Source organism: Macrobrachium nipponense, chromosome 4 (assembly GCF_015104395.2).
Source record: "Macrobrachium nipponense isolate FS-2020 chromosome 4, ASM1510439v2, whole genome shotgun sequence".
Taxonomy (NCBI): Eukaryota; Metazoa; Arthropoda; class Malacostraca; order Decapoda; family Palaemonidae; genus Macrobrachium; species Macrobrachium nipponense.
In genome coordinates, this window is record NC_061100.1 from 119547612 (window position 1) to 119566005 (window position 18394).

An 18394-nucleotide genomic window follows, 5' to 3' on the forward strand; every position below is an offset into this window, starting at 1 on the left:
AACAGTATAATAACCATTCATTTCTATTCTTTATTCTATATTTACCTAATGTTTTTTTTATTAGATGTACTGCATTAATAAGTTCTCAATTTACAGCATCCTTTTACCAATAGAATACATAGAGCACAAGGGTTAGATGCTGACCAATAGGAGAGCAGGATCTGACGGCAGTGACTAGCATCAGGATCCAATGGGAGAGCGGGAGGATGGTGGGGAGTTTACTCAGTTGGCGGCGCGCAAGTTTTAAAATTGTTCTTGGTGGTCCGGGCGAATTTCGGGACTTTACAGCTACAACCTTTCGTATCTTGAACTATTTTTGTATGTAGAGCCAAAAAATCTTTGTATTTGATTTTGTATCTCGAGTTTTTCGTAAGTTGAGCCTTTCGTATGTCGAGGTACCACTATACTATATACGTATATATGTATATATATATATATATGTGTGTGTGTGTGTGTGTGTGTGTGTGTGTGTGTGTGTATGGCAGTCCCCGGGTTACGATGGTGTCGGCTTACGACGTTCTGAGGTTACGACGCTTGTCAATAGACATTATTTCCAGGATTACGACGCATGTTCCAGGGTTACGACGCCTACAGTGCTCATCTGGGAGATGAAATATGACACCAAAAATGCAAAATAATCAATATTTGAAGTTTTTTTTTTGATGAAAAATGCCATAAGAATGCAGTTTACATAGTTTTCAATGCACCCAAAGCATTAAAAGTAAGGTTTTCTTAGGAGTTTTGACGATGATCCGGCTTACGGCGATTTTCAGCTTACGACGCGTCTCAAGAACGGAACCCCCGTCGTAACCCGGGGACCGCCTGTATATATATATGTATATGTATATGTATGTATGTATATATGTTATAATTATATATTTATATAGACACACACACACAGTTTAGAGTGTATTCCCCCATCACTTAGACTTGATGTATAAAGGAGAGGAAGTGAATTGTTTTAGGTAAAATGTTACTATGGCAAAGGTTACAAAGGTTTATGTGCAAAAACTATCTCTTCTCTGTTAAAAGACTGGTTAACGAAGGATTAATAATATAGACATACCTCTATGTGATTGATGTGGTTATAATGAAGTAAAAAATTTGTTACTTTCATTTTCATTTTCTGTAAAAATGTTCATACATAATGTTCATATAAATACTGTATCATTATAATAAATAGTGTTGGTAAAAATGGCTATGTTGTTTGTATATTCATTGGTGTTGAAAAATTGATAGATTACGTTCAAAGCCTAAATATTGCAGATGCAGATTGATGGCTGGAAATTTTCATTCTTTGAAAAAATATGTGCCTATGTTTTTAGTTTGCATAAATGTCAACATTATTTTGAAATCTAATTTTGATGTTAGTGTCTCATAAGCTAACAAGCAATCTAAAGATGATGATGGACATTAGTGAAGAATGGGGATCCCAATTCTCTTATGTATCTAGTGACGTGATGTTTTGGTGTATATTAAACAAAATTATTGCAGATGAATAATCACCTTAAATATAATTTTTTCCATTTTGGAAAGGAAAATTATTATTTTATGCTTATTGCAGGGACTTATACTAAGGCAAGAAGGAAAAATTCAGGAGTCATTTGAGCTTTTTCAGCTTTGCAATATTCTGAACCCAAGTAGCATTGAAAATATAAAGCAAATGGCTCGAGCACTGTAAGTATAGAGATGGGTAAAACTACTTTGCATTGTTTTTTGTATCAACTGAAATAGGAAATTTAATTAAGATTTGTACCACACACAGCAAGATAACATTGCCAGAATAGTTCCATGATAGTAATATTTATAAGAAAGTATATTAACCCATAATAGAAAATCTCATGAGAACTTTTGTTTTTGTTAGGTTTCTTTTGGGCCGTCATAAATTGGCTGTTGAGGCATACATTCAAGCAGAAAACAAGTGTGATAAGGCAGATTGGGAGATTCATCACAATCTAGGTAAGTAAGACTTTTGTTCATTACAACCTCTTCAATTATGTTACAGTATGTCCAAATTGTTATGCACTGTGATTACTTAATTCTGTCTCTTCACAAAAAAGTTTTCTGACACTTGTGCCAACCTGATTCTCAGGCACCCATTTACCAACCATCTCATAATTATACTTTTAGTATCACTCTAATGCAGCTTTTTCTCATCACTATTTTATTAGGAAGTGTACAAAAAAGGTGAATGAGCTGATAATCTTACCATGTTTTCCAGTTTAGCTGATACTTGTCTATCTGTTGGTAAATTAGAATTGTTCATATACGGAACAAACCTTCGGTCTTAACATTAGGATTGACTAGCACCAAGTTGGAAACCGGTAGAATTAAAATTACACTTATGAGATCCAGGGACCATTGGCATCTATACCAGGTCACGGGGCATGTATACCCAGAATGCCCTCGGCGTCCTGTGACCCACCAGTTATATTCCTACCGCCTTTAAGATAAGACGTGTTTACTGTCTATCTGATTTAAAGCTGGTTTTCAGTTTGCCCGTTTTTTATCCATTTAATTTTTCATTTTTTTTATTTTTCATTTTTCTTTCTCTGAGTGTGCTCAGTGTGAGTGTGATCGGTAAGAGCGTATAAGTGGTATGATGGAAATTTTCGCTTCACCATGGGGGTCTTTTGCCGTTTCGAAGAGGAGACAAAGGAAATGCCCCGGAGTCAGTGGCTTTCCATGTTCTAGATTCCTAACTTCGGTGTCGACGGATCCTCATCCAACGTGTAGTAGGTGCAGGGAAAACGTATGTACGATTACTAATCCATGTTCTGTTTGTCGGGGTTGGTCGGTGGAACAGTGGAAAAAGTTCTATGAGAAAGGCCAGTACAAAAGGAAGGAGGTGACGCCATCTTTGGATGACCAAATCTTACCGGCTTCTTTTGTATCGGCAATAAATCAGACTGCTCCATATGTTTCGCCATCTGCTTTTGATTTGTCTCATACCCCTGCGGTTTCTCCTAGCGATTCGTTATCGGAAACGACAGGAGGGGTTTTGGGTAATTTTATGCATAATATGTACGCTCCTTTGTTCCCAGCAGGTAGGGGGGGAGCATCGCCATCTTTGTTCCAAGCGCCGGCTCCCGAAGCGCATAGGATGGAAGGTACTTGGGCAGCGCTAGGCCTACCAAGCGTACCAACCTTGGAGGGTTTGCTGGCGCATTATATGGCGTCATGATTCCGGCAGGGTCCGACAGCGGTGAATGTTCCTCATCCCCCTGGCTTACAATTTATGGGAAATAATGCCGCGGCTACGTCATCAAATTCTATGTTTACAGCGATGCAGAACGTGGGGGGTAGTTTGGCGGCAAACGTGTGGATGCCAGCAGAAGCCGCACAGTCTCTCCCTACAAGATTGGTGACGTCACAACATACGTCACAACATACGTCACACACCGATATGGCAGACACGATGATGTCACAGGCTACTGCTTCTCGGCCTAATTCGCTGCACCCGGACTCAAATACGCTTTCTGACTCATCAGTACACACTGTAATGAAGAAATTACAGGATATAGAGAAGAGAATGGCTAAGAAAGACAAAAAGAAAAGGCGTGATTTGTCTTCTTCTTCGTCTTCTTCCTCTAGTTTGGCGTCATCGCTAAGTTCGATGACGTCACGGCGAGTGACAGTCAAGCGTGGAGGATTCGGGATTTCGTGACTGATCCTCGGGCTAAGAGGAGAAGAGTGAATTCTTCTTCATCTTCAGACCAGGACTGTCGTATCCCAGTCAGCAGGAAAGTCAGGAAGTCAGTGGCTGATAAGCACAAAGCTAGCAGACGAAGCCGTTTGCAAGAGTCTGAACAAGCGAGAGAGGCGACGGCCGATGGACTAACGGCCGATGAACTAACGGCCGACGCGGAGTTGCCAGTACAGATTACAAAGACTACGATACCGTTGGCAAAACCAACGTTGGCGGCGAGAGGTGCAGCAAAGAATAGAATGCAGGTTCCAGTTTCGCCTGTAAGGCCATTCAAAATACGGACAAAGGATGATAAGGCTCCTATTAAAAGAACATAGAATAGAGAATTGGCAACCTTGTCTGATACGTTCGTGGAAGGCATTGTCTGTCTGGATGAAAGATCGAGGCTGAATTCTCCGACGCTCGGAAATGATAGCAATCCTAATAGAGGCGAAGTTATCTCAGTTTCAAGGGAGCCTTCATCTTGGAGGTCTAGACGAGATTCTCGCTCTAGATCCGTGAGCAGAGAAAGAGTGAGGCGTTCTCGTTCTCCTGCTGACTATTCGGGATCGAGCCAGCGGCGGCCATCAGAGATCAAAGAGACCGCGGCCGTAGGGGCAGGCGGCCTCGAAATTCCCGGCTGTTTGTCAGAGGATAGGGGTGAGATAACATCCCCTGTGGCGGAGAACAGTATCTTAGAGCCGGAGAAAGGAGAAAACCATGAGTTTCTGGCCTCATATGCAGAGGTGATTGATTTGATTTGTCAATTCAATAACCTTTCGGAGAAGACAGAAACACCTGCCAGTATGCTTCCTCTGGGAATTGACATGGTATTTGGAATGAAAAGGGATACCAAGGTGTCGTATGAATTGCCTTGTTCGAGTCATGCGGACTCGGTTTTACAACACGTAAACGCACGAATTGCAGGAAAAGAAAATTCCTTAAGATGTAATAGATAATTTAAATTTATTCCTCCTCCAATGATGAAACAAAGGAAATATTATACGACACCAAATGTCCCTTTGCTGTCTAGACAAGTGAACCCTAATGTGGTAAGGTTAAGGCCTGGATTAACAGATCAGGTTAAAATAAAGTGCCCTTTGATGACTTACCAAGAGGCTGCTACGTTAGAAGCAACAGCTTCTGTCTTTCAGACTGCTTCTTGGTTAGATCTTTGGTCAACAGCAGTGGTGAAGATTGCATCCTCAGAAGTGACAAGAAAGGTAGTGGATGAATCATTGTTCATTAGATTACTCAGGTTCCAAAGCGATTGCATACTTGACAAACTTAAGTGCCAATGTTTGGGCAAATATCCTGTTAATGAGGAGAGATGCAGCGTTGGCTAGACTAAGCCGCACTGTTGATTTGGATTCCCTGTTAGCGATGAGGAATGGGGATACCTTGGAGTCGCAATTACTGTTGCCAGAGGTCATACTGGAAGAGGCTATAGATAGAAGAAGGATAGACACTAACGATAGATTGGTACAGTAGGCAGTTAGGAAAACGTCTAACAGTCAAGCTACCTCTATGGAGGTAAGGCAACAGCAAATACCTCGGAAGAAGACAGTGAGACATAACATACCTAATAGGGCAACAAGACCCTCTTCCCCAAAGAGGTTAGTTCATCGGCCCTTTCACAATATAAACAACAGAGGAAGGGGGAGTAGGGGAAGAGGGAGAGGCTCAAGAAGATAGGATGGGCGCCTCTCATCACTCGGCCACACCAGTGGGGGGTTGCCTGGCAAATCACTGGAAGGTGTGGCAGGAACTGGGAGCAGAGCAGTGGGTGGTGGATGTTCTCAGGGTCGGGTATTTGATTCCGTTCGAGGTAACCCCGCCCCTGACAGAACAGCCATTACCTCACTTTGCTTATGCTCAGGAATCTCAGAAAGCCATTATTCTGCAAGAGGAAGTGAAGAAGATGATGGAAAAAGGGGCTGTGGAACAAGTATCCAGTCCGTCAAAAGGCTTCTACAGCAGGATTTTCCTGGTACCCAAAGCCAACGGGGAGTGGAGGACAGTAATAGACCTGTCAACATTGAATCTGTTTATAAGAAAAACCAGTTTCAAAATGGAAACTCCAAAAATGGTTCTACAAGCAGTCAGGATCAAGGACTTTATGCTGACAATCGATCTGAAGGACGCATACTTTCATCAGATACCAGTCCATCAGTCTTCAAGGAAATTTCTCCGCTTCAGTCTTGCAGGGAAAGCTTTCGAATTCAAAGTCTTGTGCTTCGGATTGACAACGTCTCCTCAAGTTTTTACAAGAGTGTTCACTCTTGTGGGCGCATGTTCAGGGGATCAGGCTAATAAGACATCTAGACAATTGGCTGGTGATAGCGAAGTCCAGAGAGAAATTACTCAGGGACAGGGCGACTCTCCTGCAGTTTTGTCACAGTCTAGGTATTGTGATAAATCAGAAGAAGTCGCAGTTGGATCCAAGTCAACGTTTGGAGTATCTGGGAATGGTTATAGACACAATAGAAGCCAAAGTATTCCCGACAGACCAGAGAATAGAGAAATGCAAACAAGTGGTGATTGCCTTTCTGGGAAAACAAACACAGCCAGCAAGGCAGTGGCAGGTAGTACTGGGAATCCTAACTTCCCTGGAGAAGCTAGTACCACAAGGAAGGCTACACCTTCGGTCTCTACAATGGAGGATGAAGGAATTTTGGTCACCAATAGGTGATCACCCGTACGAGCAAATTCCCTTGTCAGCAGAAGTGAAGAAAGACTTGCTGTGGTGGGTGAATGACGACAATCTGACAGTGGGTGTCCCCCTTCAACAACCCTCCCCGGACCTCTTGCTGTTCTCAGATGCGTCACTAGAAGGCTGGGGAGCCCATATGGAGGAGTTGATGGTGTCAGCAAAATGGAGTTGCGAGGACAGAGAACTCCATATAAACGTGCTGGAGTTAAAAGCAGCATTTCTAGCTCTACAGGAATTCAGGGAGAGAGTGAAGGGATATTCAGTGGTATTGATGTCAGACAACACCACAGTAGTAGCTTATATAAACAAACAAGGAGGCCTAGTTTCTCGGCAGTTACATGTGATGACAGTTCAACTTCATCAGTGGGCTGTAGAGAACCTAGTAGACATCAGGGCCAAATATATTCCAGGAAAAAGAAACATAGTGGCCGACAAGTTGAGCCACAGGGATCAGATACTGGGAATGGAGTGGTCCTTGCACCAACAGGTAGTGGACAGGATGCTCATGTTGTGGGAAAGGCCGATCATAGACCTTTTCACAACCAGGTACAACAAAAAGTTGGAAGTGTATTGTTTGGTAGTCCCAGACGTAGAGGCAGTAGCAGAAGATGTGCTACAACACCCTTGGGACAATCTGGACGTGTACGCATTTCCTCCATTTTGTCTAATCCGTCAGGTTCTGAACAGGGTAATGGAGTCTCAGAACCTCAAAATGACCCTGGTAGCTCTGTTATGGCCGAAGGCAGAGTGGTTTCCAGACCTGCTTGAACTCTTTATAGACATGCCGAGAGAGTTACCCCCATGGAGCAACCTACTATGTCAGCCGCACATGGAGAGGTACCACCAGTCGGTGAAGTCCCTATCGCTTCATGGGTGGAGACTGTCAAGTATCTCCTCCGAGCGAGAGGTTTTTCGCAAAAAGCAGCAACTCAGATGGCAGGCAATATCAGAAAATCATCTGCGGCAGTATACCAAGGAAAGTGGTCGGCATACTGTGATTGGTGTCGTAGAGGGAACTTGTCTCCACTCGGTACCACTATTCTGCAGTTAGCAGACTTTCTGGTATATCTCAGGACAGAAAGGCATATGTCTATATCTGCAGTGAAGGGGTACAGGGCTGCCCTAGCCTTAGTCTTACGAATGAAAGGGGTGGACATTTCGTCTTCATGGGAGTTGGCCATGCTGATGAAGAGCTTTGAACAGTCATGTCCACCAAAGGAACTAAAAGCCCCAGATTGGGATCTGACCATGGTACTGAGTAGTCTGTCAAAACCCCCCTACGAACCACTAAGGCAGTCCACAGATAGGAGCCTGACCCTGAAGACAGTCTTCTTATTGGCCCTAGCTTCAACCAAAAGGGTGGGGGAGCTACATGGCCTGTCATATCTCATAAAGCACTCGAGAGGTTGCAGGTCAATGGTATTCAAGTTTGTTCCAGGATTAGTGGCCAAGACTCAAAACCCAGCAATAATGGACGGCAGATTCGACTCCTTTTCCATACCTTTCTTGGTAGACTTTGTAGAAAATGACAAAGATGAGATGCTTCTGTGCCCCGTCAGGGTACTAAGGGAGTACTTAAGAAGGACAAGGCACCTCAGGCCGGGGTGCCGGAGGATGTTCATAAGTACAGGATGGAACAAGAAGGAAGTGTCCAGGAATACAATATCGTTTTGGCTAAGGGACGATCAGGAATGCCTACATGACAGAAGACAGGGGGTCAAATAGCCAGGAGGGAGCTAGAGCTCATGACATCAGGGGCTTGAGTGCTTCTTTGGCATTTAAGAAGAACATGTCTGTGGAGAGAATTCTGAAAGCTGGTGTACAACTTTCACCTCATTTTATTTAAAAGATGTTGCCCATAGGTCCTTGGACACTTTTTCCTTGGGTCCAGTGGTGGCTGCCCAACAAGTGATATAGCTCATCCAGTACCCCTGGCGGGTCAGTTTGTGTCTAGTCTTAAGATAAAGGTATGAAAGTAGAATGAATGGGATGACTGGTCTTTTTTCTTTACTACTTTCTTTCTACTCCTTAAACTACGGGCAGTATAAAGGAGAGTACCGTCATATGCTGGAACGGACTAGATGCAGGTGAGGTGGTCAGCCATACTGTGAAGCTATCTTAGGTTATGGTATACTTTTCAGTAGCAACACACCCCTCTAGATAATAGGGAAGAGAAGGGTGAGGGTGGATCCAGATACAAGGGACAAGAGTAGTGTGTGGGATGGGAAGGTTCTCTGTTCTCCCATAATGTGTAAACCATAGAATGGTATCAGCACCCAGTGAGGGAAACCAATAGATTCGCTTATATCTTTGGTTCTAGGTTCATTGTCCATTCTCTTGGAGTTCCCCTAATGTATTCAGAAATGTATAAGGGCGCAAACTCCCAGTCAGTTATAGAGACTTACCTCCCTCCAATAAGTAAGTCTATCCTAATGTTAAGACCAAAGGTTTGTTCCGTATATGAACAAATACCAAATTTGTAACTAATTTGTATTTTTCATAACTAACAAACCTGAGGTCTTAACATTAGGATTTACTAGCGCCAAGCTGGAAACCAGTAGAATTAAAATTACACTTGTGAGATCCTGGGACTATTGGCATCTATACCAGGTCACGGGGCATGTATACCCAGAATGCCCTCGGCGTCCTGTGACCCACCAGTTATATTTCTAACCCAGTTTAGACTGCTAGAGGGGTGGTTCGAGGTGGGCCTTTACCTGTTAAGACCTCAGGTTTGTTAGTTATGAAAAATACAAATTAGTTACAAAATTGGTATATTCCTCCATTTCCTCTATTTCTTGCACTAGAGCAAAGTCTAGCGAATATTCAAGTATAGTTGAATAAATTCATGCTTTTGATGTATTTATACTTAAGACTTCTCAGTGTTTGTGTGATTGAATTGATTACTGTTATGTTTTAGCAGTCATTAGTTAACAAGCTGTGGCAGGTCTTCATTTTACTTAATCTCTCTTGTTTTACCATTGTGTTTTTCTTATTTTGATTTTATTGTGTGCGGATGTGTTTTTAAGGATCACTCATGTTGGTTCATTATTTGTAATTGCTGTCCTGCTGTTAGTTATGTGCTTAAATATAGTAAATAATTTTTATAACTTTGTAGGTTGTTGCCTATTTAACCCTTTAACGCCGAGCCGGTATTTCCGAAAGTGTCTCCCGTCAGTGGCGTTCACCAGTGAGCGCCGAAGTGGAAAAAAAAGTTTTTTTCAAAAAAGCACAGCATGCTTAATTTTTAAGATTAAGAGTTCATTTTTGGCTCCTTTTTTGTCATTGTCTGAAGTTTAGTATGCAACTATCAGAAATGGAAAGAAATATCATTATCATATATAAATATTGGAATACGTATATGACAGCACGAAAAGTTTTTTTTCATATAATTGTATACAAATCAAGCTGTGAGCAAAATGGTTAAAGCTAATGAGTTAATTATTTTTTCGTTGTATTGTACACTAACTTGTGATGATTTTGGTATGTAATAAATTGTAAAACGATCAAAGCAACACAGAGAAAATATTATCACAATATGATGCATGAATTTGTAACGTGCGGACGTAAAAAAAAATAGTTTTCAAAAATTCACCATAAATCGAAATATTGTGCTAGATACTTCCCGTTTGTTGCAAAATAAAGGTAATTGATTGAATATTACTAGACTGTAAGTGTTGTAGCTTACAATTGCAGTTTTCGACTATTTCGGTCGAGTTAAAGTTGTCCGAAGGTCGAATTTTTTCTATTTATCGTTATTTATATGAAAATATTTGGAAACTGATAAAAGCTAGAACCATGGGTTGTTTTTTGTTGTATTCTACATGAAATTGTGCACATTTACATATATAAAACTTATGTAACAGCGAATATAAAATGGGGCAAACATTACAACAATCGGACGAAAAAATTTCTGATTTTTTTGGCAGAGTTACCACGCGGACGTAAGGAAAAAGTTTTTTATTCATAAATTCACCATAAATCAAAATATTGTGCTAAAGACTTCCAATTTATTGCAAAATAAAAGTAAAGGATTGAATATTACTAGAGTGTAATATTTTTAGCTTACAATTGCGTTTTCTGGGCTCAGCTCGTGTCGGCCTATGAAAGGATCCTTAATATCATTCTTTCTGGGCTCAGCTCGTGTCGGCTATGAAAGTAATCCTTAACATCATTCTTTCTAGGTAAAATTATCTAAAATTACCAGAGAAAAACAAAATTAAGAAAATGTCAGTAAAACTGACTCGCTCACTCTTAAAAAGAAGTGTCGGTATGAAATAGGGGCGAGTGTGGAACACTACCACGAGACAAACACCAATTAGAACTTCCCTATCAGAATCCCCCCAAGAGAGAGCCGATACCAACGGGCGATGCAGCCTCTACTACTACTACTAGAGGACGCCACGGACAGCAGCGCCCCTAGCGGACATCCTTAAATTTTAGCACCAGCGACTAGTCGCCATTTTCTTGTGCTCTTGTTTTTTCGTGAGATTATCTACTTTGGAACCATGGAACGCTCTGCTATCGCCACGGCTAAGTTAAGTAACTCATAAGTAACCTTTTACGGTAATTTTATCTTCCGGGTACCAGTATTTTCCCTTTTATAGGCCAAATACGGTTCCTCGGTTGTCTCGTGGCGGCCATGCCGCCTCGTAAGAATTCCCGGTCCTCCATACTGGGACTTCTTATGCTTATGGGCTACTTTTTTTCACATTCATTGTTTACACGAGTTTAGCTAGTCAGCCCTCCTACCATTCTCTTAGCTTGGTATTTAGGGCTATTATTATTTTTATTCGGCCCAGCATCCCGGCTCTTGCTCTACATCGGCTATCGCTGGCTCCGAGTAGGCTTCTGTTTCTTGGAACAGTCTGCCTCCTCCTGGGTTTCTCTTTTCTCTTTACTAAAAGTGTCTTTTCCATCTTTTCGATGTAATATATATTATATTTAGGGTGTTAGGCTAGCCTATGGTTGCAATGTTCCTTGTATTGGTACAGCCTGGTTCACGTGGCCCTCCCACGGTTGTGTTGCTCGCGGCCTAGGCCACTTGCGGTCACGTGTTTCCATCGCACCTTACCCTGCCCCTGCCCTCCCTACCTGGTATAATGGGAGGTTGCTGGGGGACCCCTTGGTTGTCATAACAACCTCATCGCCTTCTCTCACACTCTCGGAGGTGCCGGGGGGTCCCGCCAGCAGGGGGTATAGGGCGACCACTATGAGGTTCCGGATCTCCAGACGGGTAGTTGGTGAGGTGGGGAGGAGTAGGCTCTCTCTCCCGCTCCCGCCGGTTTCGCGGGACCTCCATCCCCACCCCTTTTCTCAGCACCTCCCTTACGATACGAAAGGAGCCTTCCGTCGCAGCCGGGGCCCCTTTGGTTATAGTATATTGGCTCCGCTAGCGGGCAGGGTGGGTGCATGGATGGTCGATTGCTTGCCTACTATATCCTTATATCTCTCCCCCGCTACCGGAAGGGAGCTTACCCTTACCCTACGCACTCTTCTAGTAGACGGGTGGAGAGGGTGTTCTTTTATGTTATTATTTTGCTACTTTAAGGATATATACCCTATTATAAGATATTTTACAATGAATTGTGTATTATTATTTTCATTTTATCAACCATCCCCGCCATTTTACGTCGTGGTTTCCATTACCACCACTCTTATTGGTTGATTCTTGTGCCTCCGCCACTGGCGGAGCCATGCTATCTTTCCAACCTGGTTACCACACGTATTTTAGCGGGGCTCTTGGTGGTTTTATCTAACTTTATCGCTCCGGCACCAGCGGAGCATATGTTAGGCTGTAAGTGTTTACTCTGTACTCATGTACGTTTCCACTTACAGGCTACCAACTGCCAGGTCCTCGCTTGTAATGCGACGCTGTATGACCCCTGTGGACATGACGAGTGCAGGTCTCACGCCCCGTGTGCCACTTCGTACAACGAGTCCATCGTTCTGGCCACCCCGAGGCCTGCATATATGCTACGACTGGTCGCGCAGCTGGTGGATGGGGTAAGTCCATTATGAGGTTACTTATGAATTTACTAACAACTTCTAGTTCGTAAGTTTGTTAACCCTGTCCGCAATTGGTAGCTAATCCAGCCTTTCTTTCAGGCTAGCGGTGTGAGGGAAGTCGCCCTCGCCACCCTGAAAGCGTGGGTGGGCGGTTTTGGAAAAAACGCCGCCAAGGGCCAGCCCTATATCCTGGATAGAAAGCTGGCCATCCAGATCTTCCCTGCGGGCAAGTCGACGGGCTACGTCGACCCCTTGTCCGCCGCCCCCGTGATAGCCGCCATCCAGCAGGAACTCCAGACTTCGTTGGGGGTCGTAGCCTCCCAGGAGTCAGTCCCGGACGTCGCCGCCCTGGACCTGAATCTCGAGCCGATGGCGGTAGTAAGTGAGGATTTGTTGGTTGAGGTAGGTTTGTCGGGCGCCCAAGGTCTTTCCTTGGGCGCTCCTGGGTCTTCTCCTGTCCCTTCTTCTTCTGCCTCCTTCCAAGGCTTTCCGGGATCCGAGATCCCTAGCCACACTCCCGCTCTCTCTGTACCTCCTAAGGAGAAGGGAAAGAGAGAACCGAAGACTTTGTCTAAGACGACTTCTAAGAAGTCGTCTTCGTCTTCTTCGGCCAGGAAGTCATCGACTTCATACGCCGACGCGGTGAAGGCTAAGCCGAGCTCTTCCCAGTCGAAGAGCTCCAGAAGCAAGGCTTCGAAGGAAAAGGCTCGCGCTACCTCCGAGTCGCTGCCTTCTCCCGCTTCCGCTGCCCCCTCTCCGGCTATGCCGGCAGGGGTGGCAAGCACCAGCGCCCGCGTTCCCTCTCCTGTCTCATCAGGAATGATGGAGCAGGTAGGAGCGTTGGTGGGTTCCCAAATTTCAGCTTGGGGAACACGTTTGAGCAGATGTTCGCGCAATTGTCGAGCAGTCTGTCTCAAACTGGACAGACGGTCCAGGAACTCTCTAATAGGATGAGAGAGAATGAGGATCGGGTAGCTGGGCTATCTCAGGCTCCTCCCCCAGTCTCCCCTGCTTCTAGCACGGGGATTCTCCAACTTCCGTCTTACGACTCCTTGCCAGCTTTCTCTATGGACAATCCATGGAGAGTAGCGGCCTATGCTCCCTTTAAGGACGGGATGATTTCGATCCCGGAGTTTGGCACTCGAAGGATTGAGGACTTCGAGTTCTATCCTCCGGGTCTGTCACAGCTTTCATGGGGTGGGGTATGCTAGGCTGACGCCAACGGCTCTTACGAGAGAGGACAAGATCTCGAAGGAGTCAGTCCTCCTACAGTAGAGATCACGCCCAACGGGAATGGGTTCACTGCCTTGAGGACTGGGAGTGTACTAATACTAGACTCCAGGCCTATAAGAGCCCCTTCACTATTTTCGCAACGGAAGAGGAGGTCTCTCTTCCGTTCGCCACGAAATTGGTGGAGAAGGCTCTTCAGGCAGTCCTCAAGGATGAGCCCGTTCCACAGTTGAGAGAGTCGGAGTCTACTTCTCCACTCTTCCCCGCCTTCGGAGAGTTATGGGAAAACCTGCCAGCTACTTTCACGCTGGGTAAACTCAAGCCGGACTGCGCTATGGACCAGTTCGGTGAGAAGTTACCAAGGCTGCCGGATTCCCTAATCCAGGCAGAGTTCGATGCGCGAACTAGGTTTGGCAGGTCCCTTAACTCTCTCATTGTTACGGAAATGGCTGCTCTTTCTTACGCTAACGAACCGCTGTTCAAGATCCTGGCGAAATCGCAGTTTCAGACGGTTCTGTTAGACGCCTTTGACTTCTTCCAAGCCAGGAGGAACTGTCGGAAGCATGTTCTTCAAGAGTGCACTATCAGGCACGAGCCTAATAGACTCTTGGCTGCGAGCATGTGGGGAGCGGATCTCTTCCCAGAGTCCGCAGTGAACGAAGTCCACCACGAAGCTGCTAGACTCAACCAGAGCCTTAGAGCTAGGTGGGTTATTTCCTCTAGAGGAAACAGGAATCCGTTCCCACAGCTGGCAAGAAGCCAAAGAAGGCTGGTAAGAGGTTCAGCCATATAAAAAACTCCAGCATCAGCAGCAGCAGTTTGTGCAGGCAGTCCCAGTTACCCAACAGGGACAACCTGCTACATCTAAGCAATCCCAACCTTTCCTCCTGGTGCCCCAGCAAGCACAACCTTCGACTTCCTACGCTATCTCGCCTGCCTTTAACCCTGCTTATGAGGCTCAAGGCTACTCTCAACCGAGGGGTAGGGCGAGAGGTTACTTTCGTCACCGTGGCGCAGGAAGGGGCACAAGGAGTAAGCAGTTCAGAGGAGGGCGTGGTGGCCAACCCGCCCACAGCAATGAGGCTCCCAGGTAGGAGGGAGGCTGTTCCTCTTCCGCCACAGGTGGGGGTTCAGCAGTTGGGCCACAGAGCATAGTGTCCAAAGGATTAGGCTGGAGCTGGATCCAAGATCCTCCTCCAATCAAATCATTCCATCAGATACCGTCCAAGGAATTGATAGATTACGCGGAAGAACTCCTTCAGAAAGGAGCTATTGCGAGAGTCAAACATCTAAAATTTCAAGGTCGCTTATTCAGCGTGCCAAAGAAAGGCTCAACAAAAAGAAGGGTAATCTTAGACTTGTCAAAGCTAAACTCTTTCATTCGCTGCGACAAGTTCAAGATGCTTACCCTCTCGCAAGTAAGGACCTTACTGCGCGTGGAGCCGTCACATGCTCCATCGATCTTACAGACGCATACTATCATATCCTATAGCCAGGCACTTCCGCCCATTCCTAGGATTCAGGCTAGGAAATCAGACATTCTCATTCAAAGTGATGCCCTTCGGTCTGAATGTAGCCCCCAGGGTATTCACAAAGATAGCAGAAGTGGTTGTACAACAATTGAGAGCTCAGGGAATCATGGTAGCGGCATACCTCGACGATTGGTTGATCTGGGCACCAACAGTCGAGGAATGTCTCAAAGCTACCAAAAAGGTAGTTCACTTTCTGGAACATCTGGGTTCCAGATAAACAAAACGAAATCCAGACTTATTCCGGAATCTCGTTTTCAGTGGCTAGGAATCCAATGGGATCTGTCCTTCCCACAATCTATCAATTCCAGTGGTCAAACGGAAGGAAATAGCAAAATCGGTCAGACAATTTCTCAAATGCAAACAAACGTCAAGAAGAAACCAGGAAAGAATCCTAGGGTCTCTTCAGTTTGCTTCAGTAACAGATATCCTTCTGAAAGCAAGGCTAAAAGATATAAATCGAATTTGGCGGTCAAAAGCAAACTCCAAATATCGAGACAAGTTGTCAGTAATTCCACAGATCCTCCGCAACCAACTACGGCCTTGGTCAAAAGTAAAGAACGTTTAGCCAAGAAAAAGTACCCCTTCAATATCCCCTCCCAGTGTTAACCCATTCACACGGGGGGGGGGGGATGCATCCCTGTCCGGGTGGGGGGGACCTACTCTCAGTTCAAACAGGTTTCAGGGGACTTGGTCAGTGCAATTTCGCCAGCTCCACATAAACGTGTTGGAAGCAATGGCAGTATTTCTTACTCTGAAGAGACTGCTTCCCCTGAAGAAGTCTCATCTAAGGCTAGTTTTGGACAGTGCAGTGGTAGTTCATTGCATCAAACAGAGGAGGGTCCAAATCCAAGCATGTGAACCATGTCATGATAGCCATCTTTGCATTAGCAGCAAACACAAATGGCATCTGTCTGCCACTCACCTAGCAGGAGTAAGAAATGTGATAGCAGACGCTCTGTCCCGCGGTCAGTTCCTCTGGAATCAGAGTGGTCTTTGGACGTCGGGTCGTTCCAGTGGGTAAGCCAGAGAGTCCCAGGTCTCCAAGTGGATCTCTTCGCCTCACAAGCGAACCACAAGCTCCCTTGCTATGTGGCCCCCAACCTGGACCCTCTGGCTTATGCCACGGACGCCCTGTCGTTGGATTGGAATCAGTGGAGGAGAATTTATGTTTTTCCTCCAGTGAATCTTCTCTTGAAAGTCCTAGACAAACTAAGGTCTTTCAAAGGGATAGTAGCTCTGATTGCACCGGACTGGCCCAAGAGCAACTGGTATCCTCTTCTTTTGGAATTGGGTCTCCGACCTCAACGGATCCCCAATCCCAAACTATCACAATCAGTAACAAATGAGGACTGTGTTCGCTTCCTCAGGAACTCTCCAGACCCTAACTTTATGGACTTCATGAAGTTTGGGCGGTAATAAAGATGCTGACATTGATCCACAGAATATTCTCTTCCTAGAATCAGATAAGAGAGAGTCAACCATTAGACAATATGACTCAGCTGTTAAAAAATTAGGCATCTTTCTTGAGAGAATCGAACACTACAACCATGACAGTTAATTTGGCTATATCCTTTTTCAGATCCTTATTTGAAAAAGGGTTAGCAGCTAGCACGATTACCACTCATAAGTCGGCTTTGAAGAAAATCTTTCAAGTAGGTTTTCAGATAGATTTGACTGAATCTTATTTCACATCTATCCCTAAAGCCTGTGCTAGACTTAGACCTTCTCAGAGGCCTACTACAGTTTCATGGTTCTTAAATGATGTCCTCAAACTAGCCTCAGATACTGACAATTCAACTTGTACATTCATAATGCTCCTGAGGAAGACGCTATTCCTATTAAGCCTAGCCTCAGGAGCTAGAATTTCAGAACTGTCCGGCTCTATCCAGGGATGCGGGTCAGTGGAAATTCCTCCATCAGGAGAAGTTCTACTTGCTCCGGATCGTAGCTTTTTAGCCAAAAATGAAGATCCTCTTGCAAGGTGGGCTCCTTGGAAGGTTATCCCACTTCCACAGGATCCTTCTCTCTGCCCAGTATCAACTCTTAGAGCCTTTCTATCTCGCACTTCTTCTAGATCCTCGGGTGCTCTTCTGCATGAGAGAAAAAAGGTGGTACTTTATCAGTTAAAGGGCATTAGACAGCAAATCCTTTACTTCATTAAACAAGCCAACCCTGAGTCATTCCCAAAAGCACATGATATCAGGGGAGTAGCCACCTCAATTAATTATTTCCAACATATGAACTTTGAGGATCTTAGAAAGTATACTGGATGGAAATCCCCGACAGTCTTTAACGGCATTATTTAAAGTCCTTGGAATCTTTAAAGTTTTCAGCAGTAGCAGCGGGAAACATAGTTTCCCCTGATACTGCTCAGTAGTTGTAGTATTGATCCAGGTCTCCTTTCTACCTACTTCAACCAACATGCCTCAACCTATCGTCAGGCTACTCAACATCATAGCCTTAGCCGTTGTGTCTTATAGTGGTTTGTCCCTTATTTTTTTGCTAGGGACAACCACCCTTGTACTGATATGTACTTCAGTGTTCCTACCCTTATTTTTATGCTAGGGTAGGCCACAATATGTTTGTATAATTCTCCATTGGGTTTGTGATAACTTTCACTGACAATGTGTTTGTATATATTTGAAGCAATTGTATTAATTGTATTAATGATGGACTTGAGTGTTCCTACCCTTATTTTTATGCTAGGGTAGGACACATATATGTATATATTTGTATTTATATATTCTAATTAAGTAAATCCAAAGTTTCCTTGTTTTACATGCATATTTATAATTTTAATTGATCTACCATTTAAGTACTTTAAGTTTACTAACATTCTGTTATTGATTTTTGTAATAAGTTAGTTTAAGTACTTATTTTGTATGCTGTATCTGATTTACTTATATTATATCCATCATTTTAATCTGTTTTTCATTATTTCCTTTTCCATCTTGTCTGTTTCTCTGGTACTCTTTCATAGGCCGACACGAGCTGAGCCCAGAAAAAGGGATTTTGACGAAGGAAAAATCTATTTCTGGGTGATTGGCTCGTGTCGCCCTATGAAACCCATCCCTTTTTTATGGTTTGTTTTTCCCCCCCACCTTGCAGGACAAGATGTATTTATGTTTTATTTAAGGATGTCCGCTAGGGGCGCTGCTGTCCGTGGCGTCCTCTAGTAGTAGTAGTAGAGGCTGCATCGCCCGTTGGTATCGGCTCTCTCTT

At 44.4% G+C, this 18394-nt stretch overlaps 1 protein-coding gene across 1 annotated transcript in view; it reads left to right on the top strand.

The window, feature by feature from the left end:
* The window catches only part of LOC135211099 (Bardet-Biedl syndrome 4 protein-like), a gene marked incomplete at its 3' end in the record, with an annotated part of 240495 nt that overhangs the window by 142140 nt on the left and 79961 nt on the right, over window positions 1–18394 (top strand). The window contains 2 exon segments of the mRNA XM_064244182.1: window positions 1565–1677; window positions 1865–1959. Coding sequence (XP_064100252.1) covers window positions 1565–1677; window positions 1865–1959 — 208 coding nt within the window.